We start from the raw sequence: 14,962 nt of genomic DNA on the forward strand, positions 1-14,962 counted from the left end.
CTCCTAGAGGTGATAAATCTAATATCCCTCCCTCTGTGAGAGTATTTTAAAGCAAACCACAGATAACACACATCATTAATAAGAACGTTTTTATAGTTCTTGATACATATTGCCAAATCCCTGAAGGGATGTAGATGTTAACTGTAGGACTAGCAATGTATGACTGAATTTTCATGGTACTTTTTTGGTGTTTTTCTTTTAGGTGAAAGTTTACATTTTTTTTAGAAGTGAATTTTTTAAAATATTCCTTTTTGGCTGCTCTGGGTCTTCACTGCGGCGCACAGGCTCTTCGTTGTGGTGAGCAGGCTTCTCTAGTTGTGGCACGCAGGCTCTGGAGTACACGGGCATAGTAGTTGTGGCTCGTGGGCTTAGTTGCGGTATGGGATCTTAGTTCCCTGACCAGGGATCGAACGTGGGCCCCTTGCATGGGGAGCATGGAATCTTAACCACTGGACTGGACCACCAGGGAAGTCCCCAAAGTTTACATTTTAATTTGCATTTATTTGATTTACTTAGGGTGACCTTTTAAGATGTTTGTTAATTAGCTGTAGCACCTCTTTTGGGAATTATCTTTTCCTTGGTCTTTACCTATTTTAAATATTTTTTAGAGACTTTCTTGGCTATTTTAACTCTTTTGTCTCGTAGACTTAAGAGATTTATTTACCATTTTGCTTACTGGCCCTTCATTTTTAATCATCTTCAGGGTTTTGTCTTTTATTCAGATCTCATGACCACATCATTCATAGTCCTGTTGTATTCTTTTAAAACTTTTTCCTCCTTCTGTTACATTTACCTACGTATATGATAAGGAAATTTGCTAGCTGTTGGTAAAGCAAGAAGTAAACAAGGCTATTTTAGGTAAAAGTCATGTAATGGTAGTTCCATTCCAAATTAATGTGAGAACTATTGTGGGTTAATCTAGCATAATCTAGCAATAATCTAGGATTATTTGCTTTAAAAATTCATGACTGATTCTCCCAAGCATTTTATGTTAAAAGTACTTTTAAAATATTTACTATTTTGCAGTGTGTTACAAAAAACCCATTTCAACCCATTTGAAAATTACTTCTATAATCTTGAAACCTATGTTGACATTTTATTATATTTTGGGAATTTTTGTTACCCCTAGGTATTTGTAAAATACTTTCTTTTAAAAAGGCATAATTTATTTTTAAAAAGAAACTTAGGAGATAACAGCTTCTTACAAAGATATATCCCAAACCAAATATTTACTTCTGTAAGAGGAACCAAGATGAACTTGCACACATACAAATGTGTTAATGCTTTCCCCCCTAAGTCTTTAATGGCTGGAAGACTTTTTTTTTAATTTCATGTTAGTCATTAACACCTATGGCAACAACAAATAGCTCTAAAATAAAAGCTGAAGTAAAAGTGTCGCAAAAAAAAATCCAGGGTTTATGTTTATCCTTCAGTTCTTCTAGCTTGTCCTTGGAAGAAGTTAGTAAGTTAAAGCATTAAAGAAAATGAAAATACTCTCCAATTAATATTTCACATTGTCATTGGATGTTATTTCCAATTGCTCTCTTGTGATTTTAGATCTATTATTCTGTGATTTGCAGTTCTGTTAACTTTTTAGCTAATAGTCTGATAGATATTTAAATAGAAAAATTTGTCAAAATAGACCCTTATAAGTCTGGCTTTGGAGCCATCTAGAAGAAAGGGAAGCAAATAATGTATAACAAGTTCTCAATCTTACTATGACATAATGGACTAATACTCAATAATATAAAGAGCTCCTAAAATCAACTAGACAAAAAGAGTTTGAAAAAGAAGAAATATAGATGCCAATAAACTTGAAAAGGTGTGTAGCCTCATTAGATAGAAAATAAAAGCAATGAGACATATTTTGGGGGTCTGACATTCTGGCAAAAATTTTTTTTAATGTTATAGCCATATATTATTGTACTATTAGTGATAATAATAATGTATGTAATTACGATGCTATGCAATTCGTGATATGTCCTATGTGCTATTGATAGAAATAAAATTGGTAAAGGCTTTTTGTGAATGCCCTTAGACCTAGAGATTTCATTTTTTTGTACTTAGTCCTACAAAAATATGGGTACAAAGATGTTTGTTGCAACATTATGTTAACAAAAATGTTGGAAAGGCCCTAAGTTATCTCTACTAAAGGAATGCTAAAATTGTATATTTGTGTTTTGGAGTATTATGTAACCATTATAAAGAATGAAGTCGAGCTTTATATATTGGAAGGTCTCCAAGACTTTTTATGTTATAAAAAAGCAAGTTGCAGAACATGTATAGTATGATCTCATAAAACCTACCAAAATGATGGGTATAAATACATAGAAAAAAGACCTGAAAGTATTCACACCTGGCTGTTAACTATGGTACCTCTTGGGAGAGGGAGTAGAATTGGGGAGAGAGGAATGGGAAGGTTGGCATTTGTCATTTTACTCTCTGTGCTTCTAGGGATACCACTGATACTAAATATATAACACTGGTAATGTTGCTGTTTTACAAATATTTGCTACTAAGAGTATTTGGCCTAATCAAGAGCCACTTTTGAGAAGTTTATTTCCCAAGGAATCCTGTATATAATAAGCATGCAGTTCCATGGCATAATCCTAGAAAACACAGTAGTAGAACTACAGTATCTACTTTTCCACCTTTTCCAAAGTTATAAATAGGCAGTTAAGTTTGACTCCCCAAAGATGAAATAAGGTAGGTTAAACCCACCCAGCATGAGCTGGAGAGTTTAAGTTTCTACTGGCAGGTAATAAATTGGTTAACAGCACTGGAAAATTCCTTCAGCACATACAGAAACAGGATGACTCAACTGTCTTATTACAGCTGAACTCTACCAGGAAAGGTTTGTTAGTTGTAGTTGAAGGAAGAAATGACCTGGATCTGAGGGATATGGGGAATTAATTGCATTTGCCCTCCCAAGATACAGAGTGGATTATTTTACTGCTTTCCTGTGCTAAGAGTTGTTTAGGAGTGGATGGTTTGAGAGCTTTAGTTGTATTTTGTCCTTTATGCTGCGTAGAAAGTCATCTGTAAACTGTTGCTTAATCTACCCCCAGAGTCAGATTGCTATCACAAATATTCATTATACTGGGAAAATACTGATAAGTTAACTACTTATTATGGAAAATCTTAAAACAGAAAAAAGTAGAAATGTATAAAAGCTCTCCTGTACCTATCACTCAACTTCAATAATTATCAACTCAAGGCCAGTTTTATTTCTTCTATGCCCGTATTTACTTCCCTCTCCTCTCCAGGATTATTTTGAACTTTTTCAGTGCACTATTCTTATTTTTATGACTTAGGCCTTTTGTGACCAATTGGAATAAAGCTGGTTGTCTTCAAGCGTCAGACCCATGTCTTTGACATTATTTAGCATTGTTCTCACATTAGGGGTATATATCGAGGAGGTGAATAACTCCTCTGAAACATGAAAAGCAAAAGCATTGTTTTAAGTTACTTTCTATCAAAAGCCTCTTCTAGGCTGATTTACCAGAATTCTGACTCAGTAACCCGGTTTTGTCTTACTCAGGATAGAGCAGCTTCTTAATGTCTTGGACACCAAAGGATTTAAATGTGGGGTGGGATTGGGTGAGTTTTTTGCTCTAGTGCTTAGCTGGTGGTGTGCATTGACACTTGCTCTGAGGTCCGAGCCAAAAGAGACTTTCCATTCTGTTTTTTTAAAAAGTAATTTTAAAGTGGAAACTATTAACTGAAAACTGTATAGTACTTAAAACAGCTCAAGTTTACACGCAGAAAGTTCCACAGAAGCATAGCACTATTGAGCAATATCCTGTTTATAAATGCGTTTTCTCATTTTACTGGAGGCTAATTAAGACCAACAGATACTTTAAATTCTAGCTGATATACATGTTCCTGGCATATATAGATACAGAGAAAATAAACATTGTCCAAAATTCAAAAAATTGCTATGGCTTAAGCAATGAGGGAGGTGTTTAGAGACAGAGTGATGACTAAAATAGGTTCCTGCCTTCAAGCTGTATTTTTTTTTGGGGGGGGCGGTGGTAGTGGTGGAATCTAATTTTGTAAGTCAAATGGATTAAAAAGAGACTTAAAATAGCTGTTTTACAATTTTTATGGGTGATAAAAACAAGTCTCCCTTTATAAAAGTCAGTTTGCTAGTACTTTGCATTTCTGTGTCCAGGGGCTATAGAACTGGATAGACATTGGGCATTTTAGTACTTGAATTTTATTTAAAAAAAACTTATGACTGTATATTTTAATTTCAACCAACAGTTTAGTGGCCTGGCAAGGCATTGAGAGGGAGGAAGGACCAGTATCTGTAAGTGGACACTTGCATATGTCCACACCCAGCACAGTCTGAGCCCTTGTTTCCTTATGGACAGTTTGAAAAAACAATTGAGAAAGACTTTCAGGGGTGAGCTTTATCTACATATAAGGGTAAATTATATATTTTTTCAGGGTTTTCTGTGTTGGGTATGTACAGTCAGTTGTCTAACATGAAGGCTTATCAATTAAAAAAAAAAGTGTGGACACAGAGTGGCCTCAGACAAAACTGTGAAGTAGTCAGAGTTTGTGTTTGGTATTTCCTACCTTCTGGAGAGCAAAACTCTCTAGCTTAGGTTGCCTGCAACTCCACTTCCTTCCCCTTCCAATCCCACCTGCCCTTAACTCAGGCAAGAAGATATTAGATGGGAAGTAGGATTTCCCTGACTGTTCTGCAACTAGATTTCACCTCAGTGTATCTTGGATGTTTCCCCAAATCATCACATAGAAATTTGACTCATTCTTTTTAACAGCTGTATAGGATTTCAGGTACTCATACTATTGTTTATTTAATTAGAGCTACATAAATAAACACTTAGAATTACCATTTTTTGCTCTTATAAAAAGTGTTGCAGTGACCATTCTTACACAAAAATTTTGCATGCTTATTTGGATATGGATATCTAAGTTATCTACATAAAATTTTCCAATTTTCTGATAAAAGTGATGTTTAGATTTGCACTTCTTCCATTTTGTATTTGCTTATTGGCTCTGTTTTCCTGTGAACATGCTCTTTGCTCCTTTTTTTCTGTTAGATTGCCGTTTTCATATTGATTTTTCAGTTATCTGTAAATTAAGGAAATTAACCCTGAGATGTGTTGAAGTTTTTTTTTTTTTAAAGTTGTCTTTTTATTTTACAGTATATTTTTGGCTTATAGAAACTGGATATCATTTTTGGCTGTCAAAATGATTGATCCTTTATAGGTTCTTGGATTTATGTTCTTCTACATGTATCCCAGTGGTCTTCTTGTAGTTACACATTTGTGACTTTTTAAATTAAATTTTTTCCATATTTTAAAAGTTTTAATATATAAGTACATAGTCATTATAAGAAATGTTTAAAAATTGACAAAATGAATGGCTGTCCCCCAAATTATACTCTCTCCCCCAGAGCTAACCACTCATTAAGTTTGATGTATTTTCTTCCAGTCCTTTTGTATGCATCATACTTTAGTTTAAAAAAATAGACAACTATTCCACCATTTCTGAATAGTTATGGTTTAAGATGGCACCTTTATCATATTCTAAATTCTAAATAGTCCATGGTTTAAAGTAGCACCATTTTAGAAACACAGCTGAAGATTTTGGCTCTGATTTTTACTAAGAAATTTCAGACAGTAAACTAGGAAATTTTTCAGTGACAATATGTATAAAATCAAACCTTTGGATATGTAATCTCTCACAGAAAACTATATTTCAGATTATTACACCTGTGTCATATGTACAACACAGTAGTCCTTTGAAGTTCATGTTTTCTGGAATAAATGACTTTAATTTTCTTGTCCATAAATAACAAATAAGTAATTCTTGCTTAAAAGATTCAAATAACAAAGGAACATATATGATTCCATTTATATGAATTGTTTGTAATAGGCAAATTCATGGAGACAGAAAGCAGGTTAGTGGTTAACTAGGGCTGGGAGGAAGAGAGGGAAGTGAGGAGTGGTTGCTAATGGGTATAGGTCTTGTTTTGGAGTGATGAAATGTTCTAAAATTGTGGTGATGGTTGCACAGTTCTGAGAATACACTAAATATTGATTAGTACACTTTCAGTGTCTGAACTGTATAGTATGTGATTTATCTCAAAGAAATTGTTATAAAAAATCTAAGACATGTATATAGATATAACAATAGTAAATATTTGAAGAATAACTTTTATAAATATTCCAAAAATAAATAACTAAAATAAAACAGCACCTTTACACATTACACATTCTGCTAAAATCATGGCGTCAGTTTGTCAGCATTCTTTTCTGATCCATTGCTCTAGTTGACTATTTCTGTGTGTGACCTCATTTTAAAAAATCACTCATACATCTAGATTTGTTTTGGTATAAGGAATGAGGGTAAGGAGTCAGCTTTCCCCAGTGCCATTTATGGATAACTTGTCTTCCCCCGCAGTGATTTGATGTGCTGTCCTCAACCTATAAATTTCTATAATGGACGTCATCATCACTGACCTATTGAAGGAGCATTTTGACTAGGCTCCCTATGTTGACTTTAGCTTCTTTACTGTCAGTTTTCCATAGTGCAACCAAGGTGATCTTTTAAAAACACACAGGCATTAAACCTTATGGACTTCACATTGATCTTTGGATGAAGCCCTAATCTTGAACATCGCCTGGAAAGCTGTGTGTGGCCTGGCCCATTGACCTCTCTGGTTTCATTTCAGACCACTCTTCTTCTTGTCTGGATTGCTGTCTGAATTCCAGCACGTCGTGGCTTTCTTTCAGTTCCTTCATCAGGTTATACTCTTACTCACTACAGGGTCTTGCACTGCTATTTACTTTGTGTCTAGAATGCCTCCAGCCCTAGATCCCCATACCTTCCACTTCCACCTTACCCTATTGTATTCCAGTGCATCCTTCCATTTTCAACTCAGCATTAACTTCTTTAGTAAAATCTTCCTAACTCCCTAGATAAGTTTAGAACGTGTATATACTCTATAGGCACCTTTTATCTTTTTTTTTAAAGTCAGAGCTTTATTGAGATATTCACATACCACACAGTGCACCGTTTAAAGTGTACAGTGGTTTTTAGTACATTCATGGAGTTGTGTGGCCATCACCATAATCAGTTTTAGAACATTTTCTTCACTTGAGAGGAAAGCCTGTACCAATTAAGCAGTCATTCCCCATTTCTCCTCAAGCCCTTCAGTCCTGGACAACCACAATGTTTTTTTTTTTATTGTGATAAAACATACATAAATTTCACCTTTTTAACCATTTTTTGAAGTCTGTAATTTAGTGGCATTACATTCACAGCATTGTACAACTATCTCCACTATCTCTTTCTAAAACGTTATCACACCAAACTCTTAAGTTATTACTTATTAAGCAATAACTCCCCATTCTGCTCTCCTCCAGGTCCTGGCAATCACAATTCTACTTTGTCTATATGAATTTGCCTATTCTAGATATTTCATATAAGTGGGATCATATGAGTCCTTTTGTGTCTACTTATTTCACTTAGCATAATGTTTTCAAGGCTCATCTGTGTATCAGAACTTCACTAATTTTTATGACTGAATAATATTCCATTGTATGTATATACTGCATTTTGTTTATCCGTTCATCAGTTAATGGACATGTGAGTTGTTTCTACTTTTTGGCTGTTGTGAATAATGCTGTTATGAACACTTAGCATACAAGTATCTGTTTGAGTCCCTGTTTTCAAATCTTTGGAGATAAATACCTAGAAGTGGAATTGTTGGGTCATTGATAATTCATATGCTTAACTTCAGGACTCATCAAACTGTTTTCCTGAAAGGCCATTTAGGAGGTTTCTAATTTCTCCACATTATTTATTTCCTTTTTTAAAATTAAAGTCAAAAATAAATAAAATTAAAGTCACCCTAATAGGTGTGAAGTGATATCTCATTGTGTTTTGTTTTGTTTTAAATTATTTATTTATGGCTGTGTTGGGTCTTCCTTGGCTGTCCGCGGGCTTTCTCTAGTTGCGGCGAGTGGGGGCTACTACTGTTCGTTGCAGTGCGCAGGCTTCTCATTGCGGTGACTTCTCTTGTTGCAGAGCACGGGCTCTAGGTGCGTGGGCGGCAGTAGGTGTGTTACACGGGCTCAGTAGTTGTGGCACACGGGCTTAGTTGCTCTGCGGCATGTGGGATCTTCCTGGACCAGGGCTCGAACCCGTGTCCCCTGCATTGGCAGGCGGATTCTTAACCACCGCGCCACCAGGGAAGCCCTGCATTGTGTCTTCGTTGCTGCACGTGGGCTTTCTCTAGTTTTGGCGAGCAGGGGCTACTCTTCGATGTGGTGCGCAGGCTTCTTATTGCGGTGGCTTCTTGTTGTGGATCACGGGCTCTAGGTGCGTGGGCGTCAGTAGTTGTGTTACACGGGCTCAGTAGTTGTGGCTCGCAGGCTCTAGAGCACAGGCTCAGTAGTTGTAGCACAAGGGCTTACTTGCTCCGTGGCATGTGGGATCTTCCTGGACCAGGGCTCGAACCCGTGTCCCCTGCATTGGCAGGTGGATTCTCAACCACTGCACCACCAGGGAAGCCCCCTTTGTCCATTTTTAAATTGAGTTGCTTTTGTTATTGAGTTAGAGGGGTTCTTTATGTAGTCTGGACATTAAGCCATTGTCAGATATATGATTTGCAAATATTTTCTCTCATTCTGTGTGTTGTTTTTTTCCAGTCTTTTGGTCCATTTATCTTTTATAACATTTACAAGTTTGCATTTATAATTTTTAAAATATTTAGATTAATATCTGTCTCGACTATTAGAATGTGAACACCCTTAGGGTAAAGACTGTATCAGTTTTTGCTCACTTTTATATTGCTAATGCCTAGCACAGGTGCTAAATATTTTTTGAATGAATGAAGGTCTTTTAAGTTAATTTACGAGTTCCATTGATTTCCTATTTCATCTTAAATATCTGTAGTACTCCATCTTGTTACTCTTATTTTTCAAAATCTTCCCAGCTATTTCCTGGCTTTTATCATGTTCATTCATGTAAATTCATGCCCCTCCTGCCCCCCACATTGGTATCATTTTAGATAACTCATTTTTTTCTTTTAGAGGGCTTTCTTGGTAGGATAAAGGCTGCAAAGTTGCCATAGTCAGCTTAGGCTGTTATAATAAAATAGCACAGACTGAGTGGCCTAAACCAGTGGTCCCCAACCTTTTTGCACCAGGGACCAATTTCATGGAAGATAATTTTTCCACGGGGGTGGGGAGGGATGGTTCAGGTGGTAATGTGAGCCATGGGGAGCGGCAGACGAAGCTTAGCTCACTCACCGGCCACTCACCTCCTGCCATGCAGCCTGGTTCCTAACAGGGCGTGGACCAATAGCCGTCCCGGGGGTTGGGGACCTCTGGCTTAAACAACAAACATTTATTTCTCACAGTTCTGGATTCTGGGAGGCCCGTGATCAAGGTGTTGGCAGATTCAGAGTCTGGTGAGGAATCTCTTCCTACTTTGTAGATGGATGCCTTCTTGCTGTATCTTCACATGTTAAAGAGAGAGAGATATCAGTCTCTTCTTTAAGGGCACTAATCACATTTATAAGGGCTCCACTCTCATGACCTCATTACCTTCCAAAGACCCTGCCTCCAAATACCAGCCCCTTGGGATTAAGGCTTCAACATACGAATTTTAGTGGGGACACATTCAGTCCATAGCAGTACTGGGGCTAACAAAGTTTAAGGATTTGGTAATTAAGCAGAGTAGGGCTCTAGTATCATCATCTTCACAGATGGGGCCAGTATAGAGTATCTGAAGACATTTGCATTTACAGGAAATCAGTTTGATGGTAAAGTGGTAGCCAATCATTTGTATAGATTCATATAAGATTAGTAATAAATTCATAGATTTAAGTCATTAATAAATATGAACTATACTTAATTTAAGAAAACTATTATGAATCTATACATACATGAATTCTTCATAGTTCAAGAGAAAGAGTAATTCTGAATAGTAGTCTTATGATATTTTTTCCTTCCTCCTAGATTTAAACAGTCAAGTTAAATCAAGCTGGGTAATCATGGCAGAAGGTGGATTCGATCCCTGTGAATGTGTTTGCTCTCATGAACATGCGATGAGAAGGCTGATCAATCTGGTGAGATGAACAGAACAGTCCTATTCAGAACTGAACTGTACTGCTCTGTCTTGTTTTTGGGAGCATGTTGTTTATTGGAAGATTTTCATCTGATGGGCACTAAAAATTATTTCATAATTGAAATTCCACAGTGGTTTAAGTCATAATGGTTAAAATGCTTGCCAGCAGTTCTTTTATTAGAGATAAAAACAGATTGCTGTCTTTATTTATGGTAGATGTTTGTTGGCGAAATTCACCATCATGGGTGGGAAACACATTTGTGTAGAGGCTTTTCTGTTCCGTATTTTTTTTTTTTGGCCACACCATGTGGCATGTGGGATCTTAGTTCCCTGACCAGGGATCGAACCGACGCTCCCGGCATTGAAGTGCGGAGTCTTAACCACTGGACCGCCAGGGAAGTCCTCTGTTCTGTATTAATGCGTATGATTTTTGGCTATACGGAGCTTGTTTACCTGATAAACTGCTATGAAGTCACACTTCCTCTTATGATATAGTTCAAATCCTACTCCAACAAATGGCATGACAATAAAAATCTCTATATAGTTTATTTCCAGATCCAAATCAATTATTTGACAGAGGCAGATTTCTGAACAACAGGCTTTGAGTGTAGTGAGATTTCAACTGTAGGTTTTTATAGACTTTTTTTTTTTTTTTTTGCTGTACGTGGGCCTCTCACTGTTGTGGCCTCTCCCGTTGCGGAGCCCAGGCTCTGGACGCGCAGGCTCAGCGGCCATGGCTCATGGGCCTAGCTGCTCCGCGGCATGTGGGATCTTCCCGGACCGGGGCACGAACCCGTGTCCCCTGCATCAGCAGGCGGACTCTCAGCCACTGCGCCACCAGGGAAACTCCTTTATAGACTTTTAAAGCTTAAATACAGGGATGTTTATGTACTGTACTTCATACTTTTTATATACAAAGGAAACATTTGACCATTATTAACAATAAAGTACAATTGACCCTTGAACAGCATAGGTTTGAACTCTCAGGGTCCACTTACATGCGGATTTTTTTTCAATAGTAAATACTGCAGTACTACACCATCTGCAATTAGTTGAATCCAAGGATGTAGAACTGCATATTTGGAGGAATTGGCGTTTACTGAGGGCTGACTATAAGTTACATGCGGATTTTCAACTGTATGGCAGGTTAGCGTCCCTAACCTGTTCGTTGTTCAAGGGTCAACTGTATGTTATTATTATGTTATACATTATAACAACATTTTGCTGTTTTAAAATACTCTTGTACCGGGGTATATTATTATAGGCCAGTTAATAAAGGCAGGTACAAACATTTGCTGGAATACTTGAATAAGCAAGTTTTCTGCTCACTCATTGTCTGTGTACAGTGATCAGAAGTACATTGATTGTGAATGATGTTCCTTTGAGAATTAGCATATACTAGGACTTACGATCTTTAAGAATGCTTTAGAGGGATAGAAACAAACTAAGAACTTATAAATTAAATCAGACTCTTGTGAGTATAGAAGTAAAATGGCAATGTCATATCCCTGGTAATTGATGTAAAAATAGATTAATCTGAGAAGAGTTTAAAAAATATTTTCTCCTGTTTATTTATGAAGTTTGAGCTGATAGTTTTTAATGTCTTATTTCAATCAAACATAAGGCAAATTTTTTTCAAATTACTCTGATACTAGGAACAAAAAATAGACTTGTAATTTAGTTGTGGTAAAATTTCCCAGTAGATTAGTTTTTAATAAGGGCTACTACCTCTTTTTATTTCTTAGTATAGTATTTTTTATTTTTAACATGCTTTATTCTATTAGCTTTGCTGCTTTTTAAGAGATGACTAAAACTAAGCCCTACTTTTTTAGGATTCCCTGTACACTTTACTTTAGTAGATTGTCAAGGAAGCCATATTTAGCTTTTTTTTTCTTTTTCTAATGGGCACACTAATTCATGCTTGATGGGACGTTACTTATAGCATTCTTGGTTTGAAATACTTCGTAATTGTGTGAAAATAGATTTTAGATTTTTACAGATCTTTTAAAAGATCTGTAAAATCTTTTACAGATCTTCCACATTTTTTAGTGTATGGTGGATATTTTCACACAATATAAATTACTGATGGATGATCCCCTTATGTATAACATGCTGATAGCAGTATTGAAGATTCCAGAGGGAGGAGAAACTCATTTGATTCATTAAGGAAACTTGCTGGCAAAGTTTGATAGATGTTTGTTTGAATTGAATTGTGCTTTTTAATTTTTATTTCATGTGTATTTCTTCTTTTATTTAAATTCAGAATCAAGCAGCATTTTTGGATCATATCTACATTGTTGATATTTAAGTGGTTTCTAAACATTTTTCCTAAGAAGTATCGTTAGAAATATGGTCTCTAAATTCAGAAATTCAAAGATTTATGAAAAATACTATTTATTGTAGCATTATTTATAGTAATAAAAAGTTATAAGCAACCTTAATGTTGACGAGTAGGACAGTGGTTATATCATGGAAATTCATATGGTAAAATCTTGTTTGCAATAGTTGTCTTTGAAAAATATTTTAAAACAAGGGAGATGTGTGTGTTATATGAAATGAAAAAAAAAAGATGTACAAATGGCGTTTAGTAGATCTTGCGTTTGTGTACACATACACATATACCCACACACCCACCCATTTCATGTACGTGTGTGCATAGGAAGAAAGACTAGAAGAGAGTACACCGAAATGTTAAAAGTGGTTATCTCTGGATTCTGGAATATGGGCTGAGACTTCTCTTTTATACTTTCTTGTATTTTCTGTGATAATAAATCTTATAATCAGAAAAAGGTTATCTAACAAAAACTATCAGTATTTTCATTTAAACGTCGTTGTATTCTTTTCTACCTCTCATGCATCCATTATCTTCTACTCATAATTTATAGGACCTTTTTTCCCCAGTATCTGTTATCTTATTACCCTGTGGAACTCTAAGTCTACAACCTATATTTTATTTTATTTTATTTATTTATTTAAATTTATTTATTTTTGGCTGCGTTGGGTCTTTTGTTGCTGCGCGTGGGCTTTCTCTAGTTGTGGTAAGCGGGGGCGACTCTTCGTTGAGGTGCACGGGCTTCTCATTACGGTGGCTTTTCTTGTTGCGGAGCACGGGTTCTAGGTGCACAGGCTTCAGTAATTGTAGCATGCAGGCTCAGTAGTTGTGGCACATGGGCTTAGTTGCTCTGTAGCATGTGGGATCTTCCTGGACCAGGGCTCGAACCCATGTCCCCTGCATTGGCAGGTGGATTCTTAACCACTGCACCACCAGGGAAGCCCCAGCCTATGTTTTAAAAGCAATTTATCTGAGGGTATAATTTTTCTATATTAGTTATAACTATCAGAATTTAGATGTCTGCATGCTTAGGAAGCTCATAGATATAATAATACTGTGTTATAGTATGATAACAGTGCAGAGATTTATTCTCATTTTTTAAAAAATGGACATCTAATTCATCTTTGTAATAGCATACCATGTCATTAATTTCAAGTTCTAATTTGGAATTTTTATTATTTTTGACCTTATGTAATAAAATTGGATTTTCTTATATATGATGGATATTTTCACACAATATAAATTACTGGTGGATGATCCCCTTACGTATAACATGCTGATAGCAGTATTGAAGATTCCAGAGGGAAGAGAAACTCATTTGGGGAAACTTGAGGATTTTAATGATTTTTTTATGGTTAGCTCATTAGTTGTATGTTGGGTTGCAATTTTTGTTTTGCCTGTTCTGTGGAAATAGATGGGCTTTGCCAAGGGATATATTCAGCTTAGAAGCAGTTAAGATTTTACCATTAGTTCCTTTCCATTTTAATAAAGTCCTGTTCATTCACAATTTAAAACTAATTTATTTTCCTGATTTAGTAATGATTTCAGTTAAGGTTCTTCACTATAAGTAATAGTTTTAGGTGATTTAAGCAGAAAAGGACATATTAAAAAAATATTATGTGGCTCACATTGGATAACCTGGCATGGAAAATGAATAGGATCAAAGGGAATGTAAATGCCAAAACGAGCCCATGCTCCAAAACAGCCCAGCCAAAAAGCGGCTGCTCCTGAATTCCAGACTTTTGTGTATCCAACTGTTGATGCAACATCTCCATTTGGACAAATAGTAGACATTTTGTACTTGATGTGTGCATAACTGAACTTTTCTTGTCCCCAGCCTTATACTTCTGTCTTCTCTATTTTTTTTTTTTCCTTTTGGCCACTCCATGGGGCTTAGTTCCCCGACCAGGGATTGAACCTGGGCCACGGCAGTGAAAGCACTGAGTCCTAATCACTGGATCGCCAGGGAGTTCCCTGTCTTCTCTATTCACTCCATTATTCTGGTTGCTCAGGCAACAGCTTTTGTGTCACCTTTTACTCTGTTCTTTCAACCCCATGGCTAATGCAGAACCAAATCCCTTTGGCTCAACCTTAAAAATATATATCCAGAATCCAGCCATTTCTCACACCTCCAGTGAAACACCCTGGTCTAACCTACCATCATCTCTTGCCTAGGTTATTGAAATTAGCCTCCTTTTTGGTCTCCTTGCTTCTACCCTCTTGCCATCTCCATTTTCTTCAACTTTAGTCTCACTACAGGAGTTGAAATGATCTATTTCCGATAAGTCAGGTAATGTTCCTCCTTTCCTCAAAATTCTGCAGTAGTTCCCCATGACACTCATAGTGGAAAAAAAACAAAATTTATGTGGCCCTATGTGATCTGTCCTCCTTCACTCCCCTGGTTCCCGTTTGCTCACTTTGTTCTACCGTTTCTGGCTGCCTTGCCATTCCTGAAAATACAGGTCGCATACAAAGGATCAAGTGTCTAAATGGCTTTTAGACTTTTCAGTAGCAAAA

At 36.4% G+C, this 14,962-nt stretch overlaps 1 protein-coding gene across 2 annotated transcripts in view; it reads left to right on the top strand.

Moving 5' to 3' along the window:
- SMIM14 (small integral membrane protein 14) overlaps window positions 1-14,962 on the top strand; it is a 64,418-nt gene that overhangs the window by 15,776 nt on the left and 33,680 nt on the right. For both annotated transcript variants that reach the window (XM_024731687.1, XM_024731688.1), the window contains exon 2: window positions 10,005-10,114. In XM_024731687.1, coding sequence (XP_024587455.1) covers window positions 10,040-10,114 — 75 coding nt within the window. In that variant the 5' untranslated portion in view covers window positions 10,005-10,039. The remainder of the gene's footprint in view (window positions 1-10,004; window positions 10,115-14,962) is intronic.

This window comes from Neophocaena asiaeorientalis, unplaced genomic scaffold (genome assembly GCF_003031525.2).
Source record: "Neophocaena asiaeorientalis asiaeorientalis breed wild unplaced genomic scaffold, Neophocaena_asiaeorientalis_V1.1 scaffold39, whole genome shotgun sequence".
Classification (NCBI taxonomy): domain Eukaryota; kingdom Metazoa; phylum Chordata; class Mammalia; order Artiodactyla; family Phocoenidae; genus Neophocaena; species Neophocaena asiaeorientalis.